This window comes from Ciconia boyciana, chromosome 1, assembly GCF_034638445.1.
Source record: "Ciconia boyciana chromosome 1, ASM3463844v1, whole genome shotgun sequence".
Classification (NCBI taxonomy): Eukaryota; Metazoa; Chordata; class Aves; order Ciconiiformes; family Ciconiidae; genus Ciconia; species Ciconia boyciana.
Genome location: NC_132934.1, coordinates 51,381,704 through 51,400,340, shown reverse-complemented (window position 1 = coordinate 51,400,340; position 18,637 = coordinate 51,381,704). Strand labels below are relative to the sequence as shown.

The 18,637-nt window shown below is 40.0% G+C and overlaps 1 protein-coding gene across 2 annotated transcripts in view; it reads right to left on the bottom strand.

Annotated features, from left to right (window-relative positions):
• PLXNC1 (plexin C1) overlaps positions 1-18,637 on the bottom strand; it is a 73,091-nt gene that overhangs the window by 39,361 nt on the left and 15,093 nt on the right. Inside the window, exons 4-10 of one of the 2 annotated variants that reach the window (XM_072865342.1) lie at positions 17,286-17,386; positions 12,017-12,131; positions 10,867-11,011; positions 7,397-7,466; positions 5,956-6,031; positions 5,782-5,835; positions 1,135-1,274 (exon numbers count right to left, since the gene is read on the bottom strand). In XM_072865342.1, coding sequence (XP_072721443.1) covers positions 1,135-1,274; positions 5,782-5,835; positions 5,956-6,031; positions 7,397-7,466; positions 10,867-11,011; positions 12,017-12,131; positions 17,286-17,386 — 701 coding nt within the window. The remainder of the gene's footprint in view (positions 1-1,134; positions 1,275-5,781; positions 5,836-5,955; positions 6,032-7,396; positions 7,467-10,866; positions 11,012-12,016; positions 12,132-17,285; positions 17,387-18,637) is intronic. The other variant, XM_072865352.1, reaches the window with a different exon arrangement.

The window sequence follows — 18,637 nt, the reverse complement described above, 5'->3', positions numbered from 1 at the left end:
AAGAAAGAAAACAGTCAGATGCTGAAACACAGATGCCACTATGCCACTCATTGGTGTTACTACACAAAGCCTATAACCTAAAGCAAAGGATGAGAAGAGGAATGAATCTCTCTTTCAGCTGCCAGATGGAGGTGGAAAGAGAGAGCAGGGAGTTGAAAAGACAAAGTAGGGCATCTTTTGAATGAAGTTCAATGTGTGAATGTGTCACAACGTGACACATTGTGTCACAATAATCACAGAAGATGGTACAGATATTGGTCTTATGGCCTTGGGATAAGGCTATGTAATACAATGTGTGATTTTGCTGTGTAAACTGTGTGCTTTGCTGTGTACTTCTCTGTGCTACCAACATATTAGCTAGTCAAGAATGAGAATCTTCAGTTTCCTTTCCTTTCTTCTTTTTTTCTCTCTTCCCCCCTTCTTTCTCCCTTTCTCTCCTTCCTCCCTTTCTCTCCTTCCTCTTTGCCTCTACTTCCTCTCTCTCCCTCCTTTCCCTCTCTCCATCCTTCTCTTCTTTTGTTTTCTGTGGTCCCCAAGAAATTCACAGTTGAACTACAAATTGAACTGTACCATACGAATACTTTTTCAAGTGCTAGCTGTGTAAAATGGGCTTGGTAATCACAGGCAGCCATTGCAGCTGCACCTGAAAATGAATGATTCAGAGTAAGATAGCCTGACTATCCAGGGGGTTACACTGTGCAATCATCAACAGAGAAAAGTAGACGCTGTTGCATGAGAGATTCCCTTCCCTGGCATGGTGTCTGTACTTTCACAAGCAGAATCCTAGAATATATGGGGACTATTCTGAAGCAGAGGAGAGTCAAACAAAAGCTGAGGCTTTCCTGTGACCTAACTTCCTGTTGCCTGCTGCAAGGCACAGAGGGCCACAGGTACAGAACTGCCGTAACTACTGCCCACCTACCCACCCCTCCCTTGTATTGTACCCAAACACCAAATTCATTTCCATCCTTCGGGAATTTAAAGTGGAAGTATAACTAAAGGAGTGCAGAGCATCCCCCCCGCCGCTGAGGAGAGGTCCACGACAACTGTGCACGCAACCGTATTGCTAGGGCAAAATGGACATAATTTTCACCATGCAAAGTAAACAGTACTATTTTTCAGAGCTTAACTCACATGTCTGGTTTACAGCCAGTGATTCCAGTCAGTATCAGTTTTATGCCTGATGCACTTGTAAAGTTTTCTCCTTTGACTGTTATTTCACTTTTGCCTAATGTAGAAATCCACAAAGGTTCAATGGAATGAATGCTGATATGCTATTAGAAAACAAAGCAAAACAAAATCTGGTTATAAAAAGGCTAGGCAGTTAAACAACAGCTGCAAAAACAACCACCACTCAGGAATGCGGGTTTTATGGCACTGGGATATATTTTTCTTATTACTTTCAGATCTTGTTAAGCTTGATCCTAGGAAATACTGTCAATCACAACTTATTTACAAGCCAACTATTTTTACCTACATATTTTATATTTCAATTTATCTCATAACAAAGTTGCCCAAAGGAATCACAACCTGACATACTGGAAGGTAAGTATCATAAAAACCCAGCTTGAAATGATACCCTTTGTGTGACTGTTGAAGAACTAAGAAACAACGCAAGACAAAACCCATGGTGCTGTCACTATGAGAGATCAGAGAAACAAATGAAGGCATCTCTCAAGACCCGAAAAGGGGAAGCAGGGTCAAATCCTAGAATGAAAAGTTGAGAAAGAGTCCCAGAATTAGCTTTATTAGAAAGTTTTTTCAAAGTCAGACATAGAGCTAAAGGAATAACACAACTGTGGTGATTTTTTGGTATCCCATTCTGATGCTAAGAAGTTTACAAATCTATTTTCCAGCATTTAAGAATAACCCTAGTTTGCTCTGATGCTGTCACAGTCTTGCAGAAATGTGGCCAATTTTTAAACTGTGCTTTTCTTCGTGTATCTTTATATTTACTTATTTTAACTTACTAACACTACCAAGCAAGAAGAGAGATTTTTTCCCTAGTGTATTTACTTGATACATTTGACAGCATCTCATGTTTAATCAGTTTTGCTGCTTCCCCAGTTTTATAATCACACAGACGGTTTCCTCTCTGTGTATCTTTCAGACAACAAACTGAAAACATTCAAAAAACCAGGAAAATACACATGTGAAACCACAAACTGTTTGGGACCTTCTCAGGCAAATGATTTCTAGCTTGCTTTTAGACTGCCTACAATACTAGTTTAAAGTGAGGTTTTAGAGTATTCTGATTATCCTGATTTCTGCTGTGCACCTGTGGACACATCCACTGGGCAGTTCAGCCTTCCTGACCCTGAGAAGGGCGCTGGTGCAAAACCCCTAGGAAAGTCCTTGCCACAGAGTTTTTCTCCCCACTAATCTTTTCATGTACCCAGAGCACACCAAGCCTTCGGGCTGGTGGCCTGAGGGGGCCACTGGGGTCACATTGCCATCCACCGCAAACACAGCATTTGCCCATTTCAGAAAGGTCCCCGGCACATTGTCCCCACGTGCTACCACAGCCCGCTGAACGCCGGAGCGCTCCGGAGCAAATGTGAGACCTGTCACAACTGATCGAAAGCTGCAACTTGTGCCTTAGGAATGGGCAAGAGAATACAAAGGCTGGGGCCAGAGGGCCTGCAAAAGGGCCTCCAAGATGACCTCTGGTATGGATAATGGAGGAGGGCAAAGGAAAGCCCTGACAAACAGCCTGAGGAGGAAAATCCACTCCCACCCTGACCTGGGGATCAGTTTAACCCTTAGTATGTGAGCAGGACAACTGAAGCAGAAATCTGAGAGATTAAAGCCAGCGAAGCACCAGTGCTTTTCTCCACCCGCGTCCCGTCCCTCTGCTTGTGCCCAGCCTCCAGTGCACAAAGGACAGTCAATATCCTCACACAAATCCAGAAGCCAAATACTACAGAAAGGAGTAAAACACTGCTTTGGGGCTCTCACTGGTAACCAGCAGGGAGCCCTGAAGCACAGGAACAAACACAGGGAGATCGCCCAGAGCTGCATCAGGGCTGTGAGCCCTGGTGAGGGAAACGCCAGGCATCCCCTGCCCAGGGGTGTGGCAGGACCTTGCGGCGCTTCAGGGCTCCCACTGGTCTCTCTGCCAGGCACCACACACCACGCGGCCCCTCAGCTTAGCTTGCCTTATTTCTTTTCTTACATCAAGAAGAAATCGCCTTATTTCTTTTCTTACACCAAGAAGAAATGGTTCAATCTGGAAGTTTCAGTCCCCCTTGAAATCATGCCTTCCCTGCGGCTACATGACACGGCCTCCCTCACCATGTCCTGCCTCGGACCCACGGCGTCAGCGCAGTCACTCGCAGCGCTGAGGCAAGCTGGCCTCGGCTACTCGAGAGCCTGCTTCCCGGCTTGACCACCGTGGTCCACAACACTCTCCTCAGCAGCAAAAGAAACCATTAATTTCATCACTGAATGTGGGAGGGACCAAGCACCCTCACTGGGGTCTGCGGTGCTTGTTTCCCCAGTGCCAGAGAGCTGCTGACCTTCCAGTCACGGCATGGCAGGGGGAGAGACGCCTGGCAGCAAGAGGGAAGGGAGACAGCAGAGAGGCAGAAGGATATTTATAAAAATCACTAGTTGTGAGGCATGCGATGAAAGCAGCGTAAACATGCAGAGACACACAGAAAGCGGGCGCCAGGTCCTCAGGTAATGTAAATCAGCACAGCCCTGTCAACTTCAATAGAGCTCCACATTTCTGAGCTGCAGCCCCCTGTCCCTTGGACAGCCTAACGCTTCCCTGGGGCTGCGTAAACAGTGGCAGCCACAGCCTCAGAGGTGTGGTTAGCATGGCTGCAGGTTGCAGGGAGATATCTGGCAGCGGCTCAGGTTAAGCAGCCTCTACCACCCCGGGGGAGCTCGTCCCGGCTCTGGCGCAGCCTCTCCTGCGGTGCTAGCACGGGGCCCTGAGGCCACGCGAAGAACTGGATCGGGGAACTGGCCCAGATGAAAAATAACCTGCCGAAAGACAAAGGTTATTTCCAGCCAAATCAGTTCCCCAGCCAAGCATACTCATGCAACCACTCCAACTCCTTCTCTGGTGCAGGGAAGGGGAAGGTGCAGGCATGGAAACCAGCAGCTGGAGCGAGGAGGAGGGCTGGGGCTGCCACTGAAAAAAAGTATATTAATCTAAATGCTCGGCTGGGGTTGTGGGAAAACACAAATCCTCTTTCTCAGCTCTCCAGTATGTTCTCCTGAAAGCACCAGCAGTCAAAGGAAAGCAGGATTTCAAATGCAATTTCAAGCCCTCTGAATGGATCAATCACTTCTAAATAAACATCTGCCTTTGGGTTGCCTCTAGTGCTTTCACTGCCTTGTCCATCACTGTCTTTCCAAGATAAGGCGTGTGGAAGAAAGCCATCTCCCAGGCAATTCCAACTATTTACCAATGTCAAATTAATGCACTTGGAAGCAGAGCAAAGAAGAATTTCCTCTGTTCTTTCACTACCCATAATGCTTTATATGCAGACCAAATCCAGAATATTAATGCTCAGAAGCATAAGTATTACAATCCCACTCATCTCTGTGAAAAACAAAATGGATTTTGTGATTTCATTTACGAAACCTCAGATGAACAGCTGAATTTAAGAGGTAATTCCTGTCTTCACAGGTAAAAGTTTGGGTAGTTCTAACGAAACATTTAGAGATAAGAACACAGTCGCTATTTATACCAACCGTGGTATCACGCACAGAAAAGCAGAAACCAAAAAGTGTAGGCAGCAAATCTCTATGTACTTACTCATCAGTCAAATTTCTCTTCACTACTTATTTCTTTCCTAACACCTGCATGTCATAAGCAACCACTGATGACAAGATTGCTCTGTTTTATACGAAAATAAAACCATTTTGGCACCATAAAGAATGAAGGGATAACCTCGTGGTTAAAGAGCTGGCCTACGAGGCAAATTGTATAGACTGTATGCTCACATACAGTCTATATGATTTCAACAGAGAACTCTAACAACCAGATTCAGAAGGTACTTTGGCACCAGTGACACTCCTTCCCTTCCAGTGACCCAGCTTGAGTGGGATGGATGGAGAGTAGTTCCATCTCCAGTTGTCTACAGCCAAGAAGCAAGGAAAATTTTTCTGGAAGTGTGAACCAGGGATTTACTGACACCCAGGGATTTCAGTTCCTGGATGCATCTTCTAGCCACTTGTCTGTTATGCAGAAACTGGGTGGCACATCCTCCCCTTCCTTCTGCTCCCCTGGCAGCTATGTTTCAGGAGAAGCTGTGATCTGGCGGCATAAAATGAGGAAGAGGTTTGAGACTCTGAAACCTGGTTTCACAGAGCTGTCTGTGACAGCAGAACTCAAACATGCATTTAAGTCTAGGTAAGAGATGAAGTCCGAGATGTTATTTGGGGTTTTTTTGTTGTTGGTCAGCTTACGCATCCCAGCCCTCAGCACGCTGGCTCCTGTGGAGTGCCTAAATACAGAACACAGGGACTTTGGCATTTAAAGCAATATTGTAAATACTGCATTGAGAGGTAGGCATATGACTATTGCAGTGTTCACTGTCTCAATGCCTGGATCTGAAATGCAAATCTTTGTTGGTACTTTTAAGCACCAACAAAGCACTAAGAAAAAATAGTATCAATCCAAGTTCTGCGTTACCTTTCTATGTAACCAACTGACTGCCTCCTCATCCATATCTCTCTTCTTCCTGCAAAGTCCTCTCATTTTAAATAAATTTCTCCCCCAACCCACAGAATCGCAATAATGCCGATCTTAAAATGCTAACTAACCTCTGTTTTCTGTGCAGTGGCGATCCCCTTGGAAGCAGTTGCATTACAACTATCCTGAAAAAAAATCAGCATTTCTCCATGTCAGGACAAGGAAGAGACAGATTGCTGCTCAGATGTAAGAAATACAAGGAAAAGGCATCACAGAGGATTCCAGTCCTCCCCAACAAACTTCACCTGGCAGGTGGTGGCAGGAGACACACGCGTCCATTTACAGCTGGCACACTCACCCTTGCGTATACATCTTGAGCAGCTGGTAACACAGAAAACAGAGCTTTTGTAAGACACAGGAACTCAATCTAGATTCAGCCATGAATGTGAAATTTCAAGTGACAGAAAAAAGCACAAACCCAAGAGAATAACCTGGCAAACATGTAATGAAATGTGTAAAACACATAACCTGCATTTACCCTCCAAGCCTATTGTTCTGTTGTGCTTATTCTGAGGACAAATTTAGTATGAAATACAATCTGTGCTGAGATGCTGACAGTCATTAATTTCCAAAAAGCATGAAGGAGATGGAACACTTTGGGTTTCATTTTGCTGTGGTTTTCTCCAGTACATAAGTGGCCAGATAGTATTTTTTAATCAGAAAAGGGCAGAAAATCATCACTGATTCTTTCACAGCTTGCCTGAACTTCTGTTCTGTGTGTGTAGTGCTAGCAAGTACTGCTAGTTTGCTATTGCCTTCCCCTACCAAAAAACATGCCTGTTGCAGACTAGTTTTTCCCTAGCTTGCTTCGCTATGCATCTATCAGCATGGAGGAGAGCCAAGAGCAGCACAGGCCCTCTCCACGCATGCTGAGAAATGCTCTCATTTAGAGAAAGACAGTTCCTTCCCTGTGTTGCTCCAGGGACAGGGAAGTGATGTGCCACTTCCCAAAAAGCAGGAGTTCAATTTCATCCCAGGTGTCTATGAATTAGCCTTTTTGTATAGGGGAGGAGCGTTCTGAACAGGAACCTACAGCATACATTAGCCAGATCTTTCTAAGTTTTAACAACCACATATCATAAAGGGTTAGGCCATGTACTGGGCACAAATGCTTTCTACTGTGAGCTCTCAGCAAAGAGTGTGGCTCTGAAAAATAATGTGTACAGAACAATAGGTATTCATTAATCCTATTAGCAGATTAGATGTTACTTTCTGGTTTAACTGTATTCATGTTACCCATGGACCATATTTAAATTGCATCTGGCTCTATTAAAAACCAGCTCCATAAAGTGACTTTTACGGAATCTCTTGACTCCTCTGATCTAGGTCTTATCCTGAGTACCAGGGGCCCACCTTTTTCACAAGGACAAAAAGGATTTTAATGTCATTGTGACATCCTTTATTATCTCTTCAGGCACTTGTCATAAATTCAGTCACTCTAATGACTCTCCTACAGCTAGCTGCCAGGGTCCCGTTAAATAAAAGAGTCATCAGCCAAAGTAGCTTTCTAAGGACAATTAAAAAAGAGGAGAAGGAGGAAATGGGCCAAGAAAAGAGATTTGACTATCTTTAGCAAAATGTATTTCCTTAATAAATACCAAAAAAAAGAATGATCATACTTCAGGCCCCCTCCCCACACACACACATAAACCCCTCAATGAACTTCAATAGGAACCAGGCTCTTACTTTTTCAACCGAAATGTTTGCGTGATATTCCAAGAGCTCGAGGACAGCGATGCTTCGAGAACTAGACAATCTGGAAAAATGTGACTGTTAGACATATGCTGGATATTACAAGAAATAACTGTAAAAAAATAATAGAGTTGAAAGCTCATGTGCCTTCAGCTGTTCTGCACATGGTATGCACCTTCTCTCATACATTCACTCCACTTTTGACTGATAAAAACAACTATATTTTGTCCTTCCATAGCACCCTTCAGGTGAGTTATTCCAAGACTTTACACACACTCATTAATTAAGCTTGATGCCACACTGCATGACATACAAAAGTAACGTTATTTCAGGATACAGATAAGGAAATGCTACCATGGAGCAGGGATATAAAATAATCTCCCAAACAGCACATAGTGGTATATGGTGGCACAGCCAGACCCCGAATTCAAGCCTTCTAACACAACAGACTGTTGAATGCAAGAGACCCCAACATCTCTCTTTCCATCTCAGAGACTTGGTTTCAGAGTCTTCTTTTGTAATCTATGCAGTAGCAATTTTCATCCTATTTAAATCTTTTATGATTGCATGAGTCAAATTGCCATTATTTCAGCTAGCAATTACTATACCGACAATTCACTGACAGCTGTGGAATGAAAGAGTATCTTCTCCCATGAGCAGAATACCACAACGAAAAGTAGAGTTAGATATATACCACTTAAGCCATGGTCCCTTTCATCTGTGTGCCTGCAGATGTGTACGTCTGTGAAATGAATGACTGTCTGAGATCAAATGAAACCCATGTGTGCAGACTTTTCTGGGTTCTCTATGCAAGGAAGTACATAGCTTTTTAATCCAGGAAAGCTATACAGATTTAAAGTATACCTACCTTGCAAAGGTAGTGAAAGCTTTGTCTTTATCACAGGCTGCCTTGTTCAGATGAAAAACAGCTTTTGCTATAGCTACATTGTTAAATCAGAAGTATCTCCTAGCTCTGCACGTCAGCATGGCACTTGGGTGCTCACTGCAAAGGTCACCTGCACTGCTTGTTAGAAGCAGCCCTTGGGACTGTGTGTATGCTTAAATACCTTACTAAACAGATAGCAAAGAGTCTGATTTTTAAAGGTGCTTTAATGCTTGAAGATGTGGATGAGCTCACACAGACATTCTGAAATCCTTCACCAAGCACCTATTTGCATCTCCAGAAATCTATGTATCTGCAGAGATCTGACATGTTGGGCACAGAGTTGCTTAAACCATTTCCCTAGGTCATTGTATGAGAAGGGTCTCAAGCCATGAGCTACTGAAAAATAGTATTTTACTAGGAGTAGTAAGTAAAATTAAGGAATTGATCTGCTTCTGGCAGAGCCTGTCTTCTCTTTTAAGTTTGTGTAAGTACTTCAAAAACAACATTGTCAAATATGGTTTCCTGATTTTGTCTGCGTTGAAATTAATGGAACCTATTATTTTCTGTATGGCCTGGGCTGATCTTTCAACATGCATCAGACTGCACTGAGTAGCAGGTATTTTCAAAATGTTTTTTTCCAGAAATGATACCTGAAGGAGTTTTGCAAGTGCATATTCTTGTGGGACTGAGGTGACTTTACACAAGGTATAAATAGTCAACATAACTTCCACACTTGCATTATCCACTAAGATATCTCAGCTTGTTGGAGCATGTGAGTGGCAGCAATATTGGCAGGCACAAGATAAGATCACAGCCTTCTGATTAACACTGTCAAAGAGCTCATCTTTGGCACAAAGCACAGGCAAGGCTAGCTAGCTTCCATAACGCTACACTCTGAATACCTGCTAATGGAATAAGAGAAAGCCTTGGTCCAAGAAGACAGAGAACCAAAACAATGTACTCCATAATTATAAGAAAACATGGCTTTTGGGACTGGGTCAATAAAGGACATTTTTTCCTTCTCTAATGCATTTGTCCCTCTTAAAAATCCACTAACAGTGTTTACTAAAGACAGCTTAATAGACCAAAATACTCATGGATATCACCCTAGCTGTCACCTGCTATTGACAAAGTCTTTTCTTCTCGATTCCCAAATCAATATTGGACAGGAACTTGACACAACACTTGTATGATGCCAGAGGAGCTTTTCCCATACAAAGGCCGTAGGATGAGCTCCTGAGATCCCAATATTCCAAGGAACCTCCTTCAGAGGCAAGGGTCCCTGAGAGAGAGAGCTCTTTGCAGCACTGAGCTCTTCAGAACAACAGGTCATTGTAAGTTCTGGTTAACATTTAATTCCTCCTTCTACACAAAGGTATTATAACAGAATCATATTCATGCAGAGTATTACATGTCTTTTGGGCTATATTATCTAGGAAAAGATAAAGGCAGGCATTTATCTGAATTTTCTGTTTCCTCTTCAAGTCACTTAAGAGCACATGGTATCCTTGAGCTTGCTATCTTTGTCCCTCAGTTTAGATTAAAACTCTCTTTTGTATTCTAACATAAGCAAATTTAAAAAGGTATGAGGTCAACCTGTATTAAAAAAGCTTTGTGCTTCTATACAGACCCTTGAAGCAATGCAAGGGGGACGTTTTCTTCCTGTTAGTCAAATAAGACTCTACTGTGAAGGATTATCATCTGATCTTTGAGACCAAAGCCTAGAGAACAGCTCAAAAGTCTAGACATTCAGTAATTTACCAAGTCATTCTAAAACTTGTAGTTGCCCATAAGATGCACAAAACAGATCACATGCATCATGCGTCCAATAGAAATGGCTCAGGTCTCTAATTCTGAGAGCTACTGGTGAACAAAGCAGTACAAGAATTATTGCAAAATGATTCAACCAATAATTCAGAAAGATGAATGAAATCAAGTCAATAAGATGTACCGACTATATTGCCCCTGAACCATGTATTCTTCTGCTAATCCTCACATGCGACAATCACTTTCTCACAAGTGTCTAAGTTAGGTTGAAACAGTTAATTGAATGTTAAGATTATTTATTGTACAGACACTCATAGTCAGATTCTCCTCTTATTTATGCTAGTACAGTTTCTTGCAAAAACAAATTCTGTTTGCAGATGAGAGAAGGGATAACATGGGTTAATTTGTCAAGGCAGAGCACTGGACCAACACTGCTTCCATAGCTCCAGCCAGCTTGATTGTCATTGCAGCTATCTTAAGTTTTCTTAGACAGTGATTAATGGCACCATGTAAATATACTCCTAATGCTAAAACACTGCACTGTTACAGGCTGAACTGAAGAAGCTGTTTCTAGCCATAGATTAACATGTTTTATTACTTCTAGAAAGGATTCCATATTAACAAATCTTTAATTATCAAGAATAGTGTGAGTATACTCAAATCACTTGACAAAACATGAGGTTTTTTTTTTCAATGACATTTAATAAAAAGCATTACCTACTCTCACACTCATTAGGCCTGTATTTATGCTCAGTTCTCAGTAATAAAGGACAGTGAATAAGCATTAAATACATGTAATAGTAAAACATACCATTATCAGTTATCACTGGAGTGGCTAGATTGCAGAAACAGGATGAGTTTTTCAGCATTACATTTTCATAAAATATTTCAACAGGTTTTACAATTTTTATCGTACAGGAAGTAAGGATTTTGCTTATGCTTGCAGCCACAGCAACCTATAAAACAATAAAAACAAGAATACAACAGATTTCTTGTAATAATTGTTAAGTCATCACCTTGTCTTTACAGAAAACTACAAACTATGAAATGTACAAAATGAAAATTTTTGTGGCGGAAGCAGACAATTAGCTAGGTAGCCTCTCAAAGGAGAGGGCTTCTCCCAACTGAAGAAGCAATACAGAAAGAGTCCTGAAAGGAACAGCATTGCTTACTTCCAGAAATTGAATGGACTTGTAAGGTATGTTAGGGGAGCAATCTGGAATAATTTTGGATTTTAAAACAAGAATTTTGCTATAACAGTGTTATATGCTGTTATAGTCCCTTAAAAATATTTGAGCAAGAACATACAAATCCTCAGAGAGAGACAATGTTTGCATCCATAACGAAAGTGCACTTAATTATGAAACAGAATTTGTCTTGTAATGAATTATCCTTTGTTTCTGGCTGCGAGCACTTTACAAATATGATCACATTAGTGCATTCAATCAGGAAACCAGAAACAATAGCATGCAGATTAAGTGGCCAGTCACAATACTTGATAATCAAATACTCAAGGCTGTGTGTGCTGTGAACAGATACTGAATAAATACTAATATCAAACACTTAAAGATGCATTTGTGTTAGCATATGTGTCTCAGTGAATGTTTTGTAACTTGTTACAAAGCTCAGAACTTACATAATGCACTTGATAGCTACTCACTGGAAATATTAAAATAGCTGATAAAGTGGTATAACAGAAACATTGCTTTTGTCAGCATAGTGAATTTTTGACTCAACATCATGAAGTATAGCTTCAGGATACATTTTATAGGAGAGGAAGAGAACATCTATCTGATTGACACATTCATCTTACTGGGATTTCCCATACATTTGCCAATTGTTGAGATAAGAGGGACTAATATATGGAACATGGTGACAAAAGAAGGGAAGCTGCAATAAGCGACAAAATGACACATTTTAAGTCACAATAAACAAACACGCATAAAACTGGGTGTACATACCTGATTTTTGGCAGGGAAACTTAGCAGGATTTTCAGATCTTTATCAGGTGCATGTGAAATGTTATACCAACCCTTTATGCTGTTTGAACTTGTACAATTTTCTTTTAATGTGCACCTAAAAGTATACATAAAATTATACTAGCCTCCTTATCGTGGCTTTGACTTCAGACACTGTACTTCAACTTAGTTAATATCGATTTTTTACAGGAACGCTATTGATTTTTTACAGGAATATGGTTGTAACTACAAAAAGCTTCAGGAAAACAATCAGTAAAATCTTCTGCTTATCAAAATAAATAACCATGCATTGACATATGCTCTAGGGCCCTGATTAAGTCAATGGGACTCAAGCAAATATTAGATGCTTGGCCAGTAACAGTGGACTTGGTAGCCTAGGATGGAATTCATCACCCCCAACTTAATTGCTCCATTGTACAGGTCTAGATCCGACTCCCCTAGTTCCCTCTACACTCAATGGGGAGAAATATGCTCTTTCAGGGTGCAATTCACCTAACCTATTTCAGACATTCATACAAAAATGAAATGAATCACACTATAGAAGCTGCTTGTTCTCTCCAAAGAGTATAAGAGGAGATGGGGGTGAAGCTCAGATGTAGAGCTATGCTACGACTGTGTATAGTTGATGAGGTGCATCCTCTTTCCTAATCTCCTCTGCTGTCCACTGATGTGAATGGTAATCTTTCCCTTTTACGTCAGCGCACTTGGTTAAAAACACTGGGTTTGAAAAGGTAGTTCAAAATAGATTTCTCTGTCTTCAAGAATAAAATCAATTTCTGAAGTAGGATGGCACAAAGTACATAAAAATGTTACAGATGCCAAATTGTAGGAAGCAGAAACTACATAACAGAAAATTAAGGAAGAATGAGGAAACACTGGGATATACAAGTACTACAAGATTACACGTATTAAAAACATGTGATAAGAAAAACAGAACATAGACATACAAACTAGATGGACAGTCACTGAGTTTGGAAGATGAATCCTTAAAATACAGTCTGCTGTGAACAGTTAATGAACAATCCATAGATTAACTCCAAGTAATTTCATATAGCTAGCAATTAAAGACAAGTAAGTGCTAACTGCATATATCTCAGTATTTTAAGATTGAATATTTATAAGTAAATGTAACATTTACTATTGTTTTAATACTACTACTTTTCTACCAAATGCAGAAGCATGTATAGCTTCAATCATGTGATCAGTGACATGTGCCTTAACAAACTATTCCTTTGCTAAAAACTAGAAATGAGTACATACTTGCAAAGCATGGGCCTTTTTCATGAGGAGCTCACTGTATAAACACATTTCACAGACAATGTGTTTTCTCTCCAGAAGGAATAACACAAGAATAACTTTCCAGAAAAATATCCACCGCTTTCCAAAATGCCCGAAATAACCCCACAAACCATAGAAACTATAAAGCCATCTCCTCTGTAGATCAAGACGTTGGCAACTGGAATGCAGTTAAGCACAAGGTCACTTCCTTTGTGGTCTAACTCAGGAAACTGAGTTCTTGCTGTGCAAGAACCTGGTGGGGCTTTGCATCAGATCATAACCATACTGTAAGAAATTGGGACTATGCCTGACATATTTCAAACTGTTTGAATTAGGACAAATTTCAGTCTCATTTATATGTCTCTTCACCTTACTGAGATCACAAAGGTCCATTAGCACCACAGTTTTGGAACTACAGAGGATGGGATCTGTCATCGACAGATGTGCATAAACCAGATGCTTGCTTATGTACAGGTCGATAATTCTCACTGGCAATGACACATGGGAGAGAGACATCCTATAGTTTCTGACAGGCTGGGGATCATAATGTTGAAGATGCAAGGCAACACACTTGCAATACTTGGCACTAAATAAGTGTATGCATTTCAGTGACACAAATATTAAAATATATAAAACCCCCCTGTTTATAAAGCTGAATATTTAAAACTATCCTAGGACAAAGTTATTTGCCTTCTTACACTGCCTGAGGAACACAAGCAGTGAACTTATTTCCCTCATCTACAATGAAGAATCTAAGAGTGTAATGGAAAAAAAAGTGTAATGTCACCAAGGACCCAGGGTCGTGCTTGTCTTCATGCCAGGAAAAATGTCTTTTGTTGCTCTAAAAGCTGACCTTTAACACTCAAACAATGTGCTACGGAGAACGGTCATTTCGCAGGAAGCAGTCGCAAAGAGGGCAGTAGAACATCTGATGCCCCCTCAGCATAAATTCTCACAGTTGCCCTGCATAGGCCAAGAGTAACATGAATTCCACTCACCTAAAGATGAGATTATTTTGTTATATCCCTATTTTTAGACAATTGTTTGCAAGCACATTGGAATTAATATAACAGATAAATATTATCTGTGAACCACATGGTTCTGAAAATTAACATACAGACTCAGACAACTACTAAGTCTGGCTTTCTTGGAAAGGTGGACTGGACCGGACCCTATACAAGTATGAGAAACTGTAGGATCAGATTTCAGACATGCATAGATATGTGTACAGAGAAAAGCAGAGTCAAGATTTTTTTAAATCTTTCACAACAAGCTAGTTCTTTATACTACTAAAGATTCCTCTTCACAATTGGAATCGGGTTCCTTTTATTTCATTATGATAATACGATACCTATGCATATCGGTTCATTCTTATTTACTTAAGTCTCTGCTTCACTAATCTTGCATTAACTACAGATCCTACTGAGTTTGCCCTTTCTGCCTTGCTAAAGCATACTGATTTCCTCACGGAGTGAGAACATGGTTTCAGAGAAAATTTTGGCTTCCTTTTCCAAGGTACCAGCCCCTGAATGAAGTCCACAGATGTCACACACACTGACCAAATTCAAAAGTAAGTCTGGTCATGTCAGATAACTAAGACATACTGTATTATTTCCATATGGAAAATACATGTAAAACATCAGTGTCTTGTATTGGAACACTTTCAGCATACTTCAGGTAAATCTGATTCATCTATAGAAAATTTATAAACATTAAGAGAAATCACACAATGCTGTGACTAAATGTTTTGAACGACTGTAAGTGAAAAGGAGAATTTATATATTTGTCCCTATGGAAGAAAGAGTAGAAACAGGAACAGCAGAAACATTTTGTTTCATTTTGTTTTCACTAGCAATAAGATGTGCAGATCTTTTCATCAAAATACGAGATTTGAGTTCACACTGTCTTTAAAATGAAGCACTGCTGGGAAGTTTTATTTAAAAAATGGAGTGCCTATTTAATATAAAATTTATTTCCCAGTAAGAGTATAAAACATATCATCAATCTCAAAATTATTATGGAATATATTGCTTTAGTGGACATGTATGGACTTTGATTAAAATACTGGCTAAAAACATGTCTTCCTCTTTTTCTAAAGCTTCACTTAGAGCTCTCTCTTCACAAAACCAAGTATTTAATGATGCTAAGTGCTCAACACTGAAAAATTATGTGGGTGTTGAATTGGATTCATATTATAGTAATTCATTTTTTCTCCAAAAGAGTAAATTATTTCTGTTTCAACCAGATGGAAACTTTTGGTGATTCCCCTCATAAACAGGGGATTTACTGACTTATAACTGTTATTCACAAACTCTTTATAAGGTAACTGAAAGCCTAAAAAGCTTAGCACTGTAACATATACAGTTTCTAACAAGGTAGCAAAAGAGAGTTTGAAGAAAACACATTACAGAATAAACACCCACTCTCTTCCAATAACTACCTTTGCAAACACAAAGTAGCAGGTCTTCAGCAAAATCACATTAACATTGAAACAAACCAAAATGGGTAGTATTAACCTTCTAAAAGAAGGCTACTAGTGGAATTCCTCAAAAATCAATCTTATAACCACTTTTGTTTAATGTTTTAATCACTGATGAACTGGCATAAAAGAAGGTTTACACTGTTGACATCTGCTGATGATGCAAAGTTGGGAACATTACCATGCAGAGGAAGATGAGAATATCACCGAGGAAAACTTGGATAACCTTGAAATGGGATGACATTTCAAAGCATGAAGTACAAGAACATATACTTAGAGCAATAAAAATTTCACAACCCATATGTGTTATAGACTGGAAACTCATCAGCTGGAAAGAAAACAAAGAGAAGGACCTGGGGGCATTATTTGATCATGGATGACTGTGGCCCATCAATGTGATGCTGTCATGAAAAAGACATTTGTGATCCCAGGACACACTAAGGTGCTTCCTGGACAGACTGATTAAACACCATTGAGCAACGCACAGCTGAAATATCTTCTGGAAACCTGTGACAATCCTGGCCATCCTTATTTTAAAAGGATGCATAAACTTCACAGAAGGGCTACTGGAGTGGAGTGAAGAAAGGAGTGTCTTATGTGAGAGGGTCTTAGTGAATTTAGCTGTTTTAGCACACCAAAATGAAAGTGAAAAAAGAAACTGCTTTCACAAAAACATTGAGGAGGTAAGTGTGAGGGACGGGGGAAAACCTATTTAAGCCAAGGCAATGTGAGCACCAGAACAAGTGAGTATAACCTGTCCATGAACGCACACGTGATGAAAAATGAGCAGACAGATTTTAACTAGCAGAAAAATGAGACTCTCAGCCACAAAACCAGGGCAGGGATGATAAAAAACCTATCTAAATTTAGGATGGTCCTTCATTAGTTTATGAGTAGGTTTACATTATGTGATTGCTTGCAATTGCCAAGCCTAGGCTTGATGACCCAGGAATTTCTCCAGTCCAGGCCAAAGACATACAACAGCTTTCAAATCTACTTCAGAGAAAGCAGCAACACTAATGACTCAAATGTGAAGATGAAGTGTTTAGAAAGAAATCTCCTCCGGCCTAAACCAAAGGCAGGGGTTCTAAAGCAAGGAACTACGAATACTGAAGACAAATGAGCACTCTTTCCCCATTCTCACATGCAAGATGCTCCCAGCTATTAAGATGCTTCAAGCACGAGTATACAATTTTATCTCTCAATCAATCTGGAAAGCAAAAACATCTCTTCTAAAACCAAAATAATTTCTTCTTCTCAGCCCAACATGTATTTTATGGGTAGATCTCAAAAATCAGAGGGTTAACATGGTCTTTAAAAGGTGCAGAGCTCCCTTTCACATGACAATAAAGTGTCTCACATTTATGGCTATGACTGATTCCATAAAAATTCAGTAGATACAATCCTGATGCTGAATAGCTCCAAGCCACTCAAAATGTACACTGACTAATAATGCATTGCTTTTATATGAAAGTCTAAAATACCAAAAAATACCTTTGATTCAAAGAACACCACCCACAGTAGGGATCCTTTGCAGATAAGCATTCTTGCTCGGAAACGTATCTACCGCAATTTGCAACTGGTATTCTTCTCACCTAAAACCAAAGAATGCAACAACACACTGAATTAAAATAGCCTCCATAAACAGGGAAATTGAGGGTTACCATTAAAAATCTGACAGCAACCAAGCACGATCCCTTCGGGAAAGTTTCCTTATGGACTCCCCTCTGCCAAAAGACCTTTGGATAGAAATATGCAGCCTATTTTACACACGCTGTATTTTGCCATCAGATGATGAAACGCCTCAGACAATGACAATTTGGTTCTACTATTCAAAGGCCAGCATGGACAGATTAATGCAAGAAAGACTGATTAGCATAGTGAATTATAGATAACAATAGAAAGGAGGTATATTTTACAAATAATGCCTTACTTAGCAGAACACTGTTTTCCTCTCATCAGAACTGAGGTTTTTAAATGATTGATGAAGGTGCATCCAAAAATGCATGCGCAAAACAAAATGCATCTGTGTTTGCATCACCACGTAAGGTTACTGCATGTGCACACTAGAACAAACACATGCAACTACTTAGCATGCATGAAAATGCCATTTCAATAAGTAAACGTAGATAATTGTGGCTATATTGTATGTAGCTATACTTGTACATTCAGCTCGAATATCCTAGCCAGCCATTTTCAGAAAAGGAAAGGAAAAAGAAAAAGAGAAAGCTGATTACAAATACTGAATACAAATACAAATAATGTTATTCATAACAATGTTAATTAATAATCTTAGTAAGAAAAATATTCCTAATTCAAACAATTTTTTTACAAATTTGCAAGAATTAAAAGTTCCTATATTTTGGAACAGAAACAAGGATACATGGCTTTCTGCAAAAACATATTTACTGTTTTTTCCAGCCATATCTTGTAAAATTCAATTTATCTGAAGGTGTGTGAGATAATCAGTTCAGAAACCAGACAACATCACAGACTACTAGCAAGTTAAAAAAGACATTGTAGAAGCCTTATTTAAGCTCCAAGAGACGATCAGAGAGAGGCATTTATTCCTAAAAGCTGTTGTTCCTCTATAACAACTTGCTCTTTTACCAAAGCTGAAGAAAATTCAAATCTTTACTTTGAATATCTACATACACTTTTGACTGAAATTTTGGTTCCTTCTGCATTTGTGATAGATGGTTTATATCAGTCAGGAGTTCTCCTACCAACTTACCCACTCTCCCAAACGGCAGGCTAAAATGCTATGTTCACTGCTGGAAAAGTGATTTTATCGTAAATGAAGGTAAACTAGTGCTGGGTCAAATCCTGTCCAGCTAAGATGGACA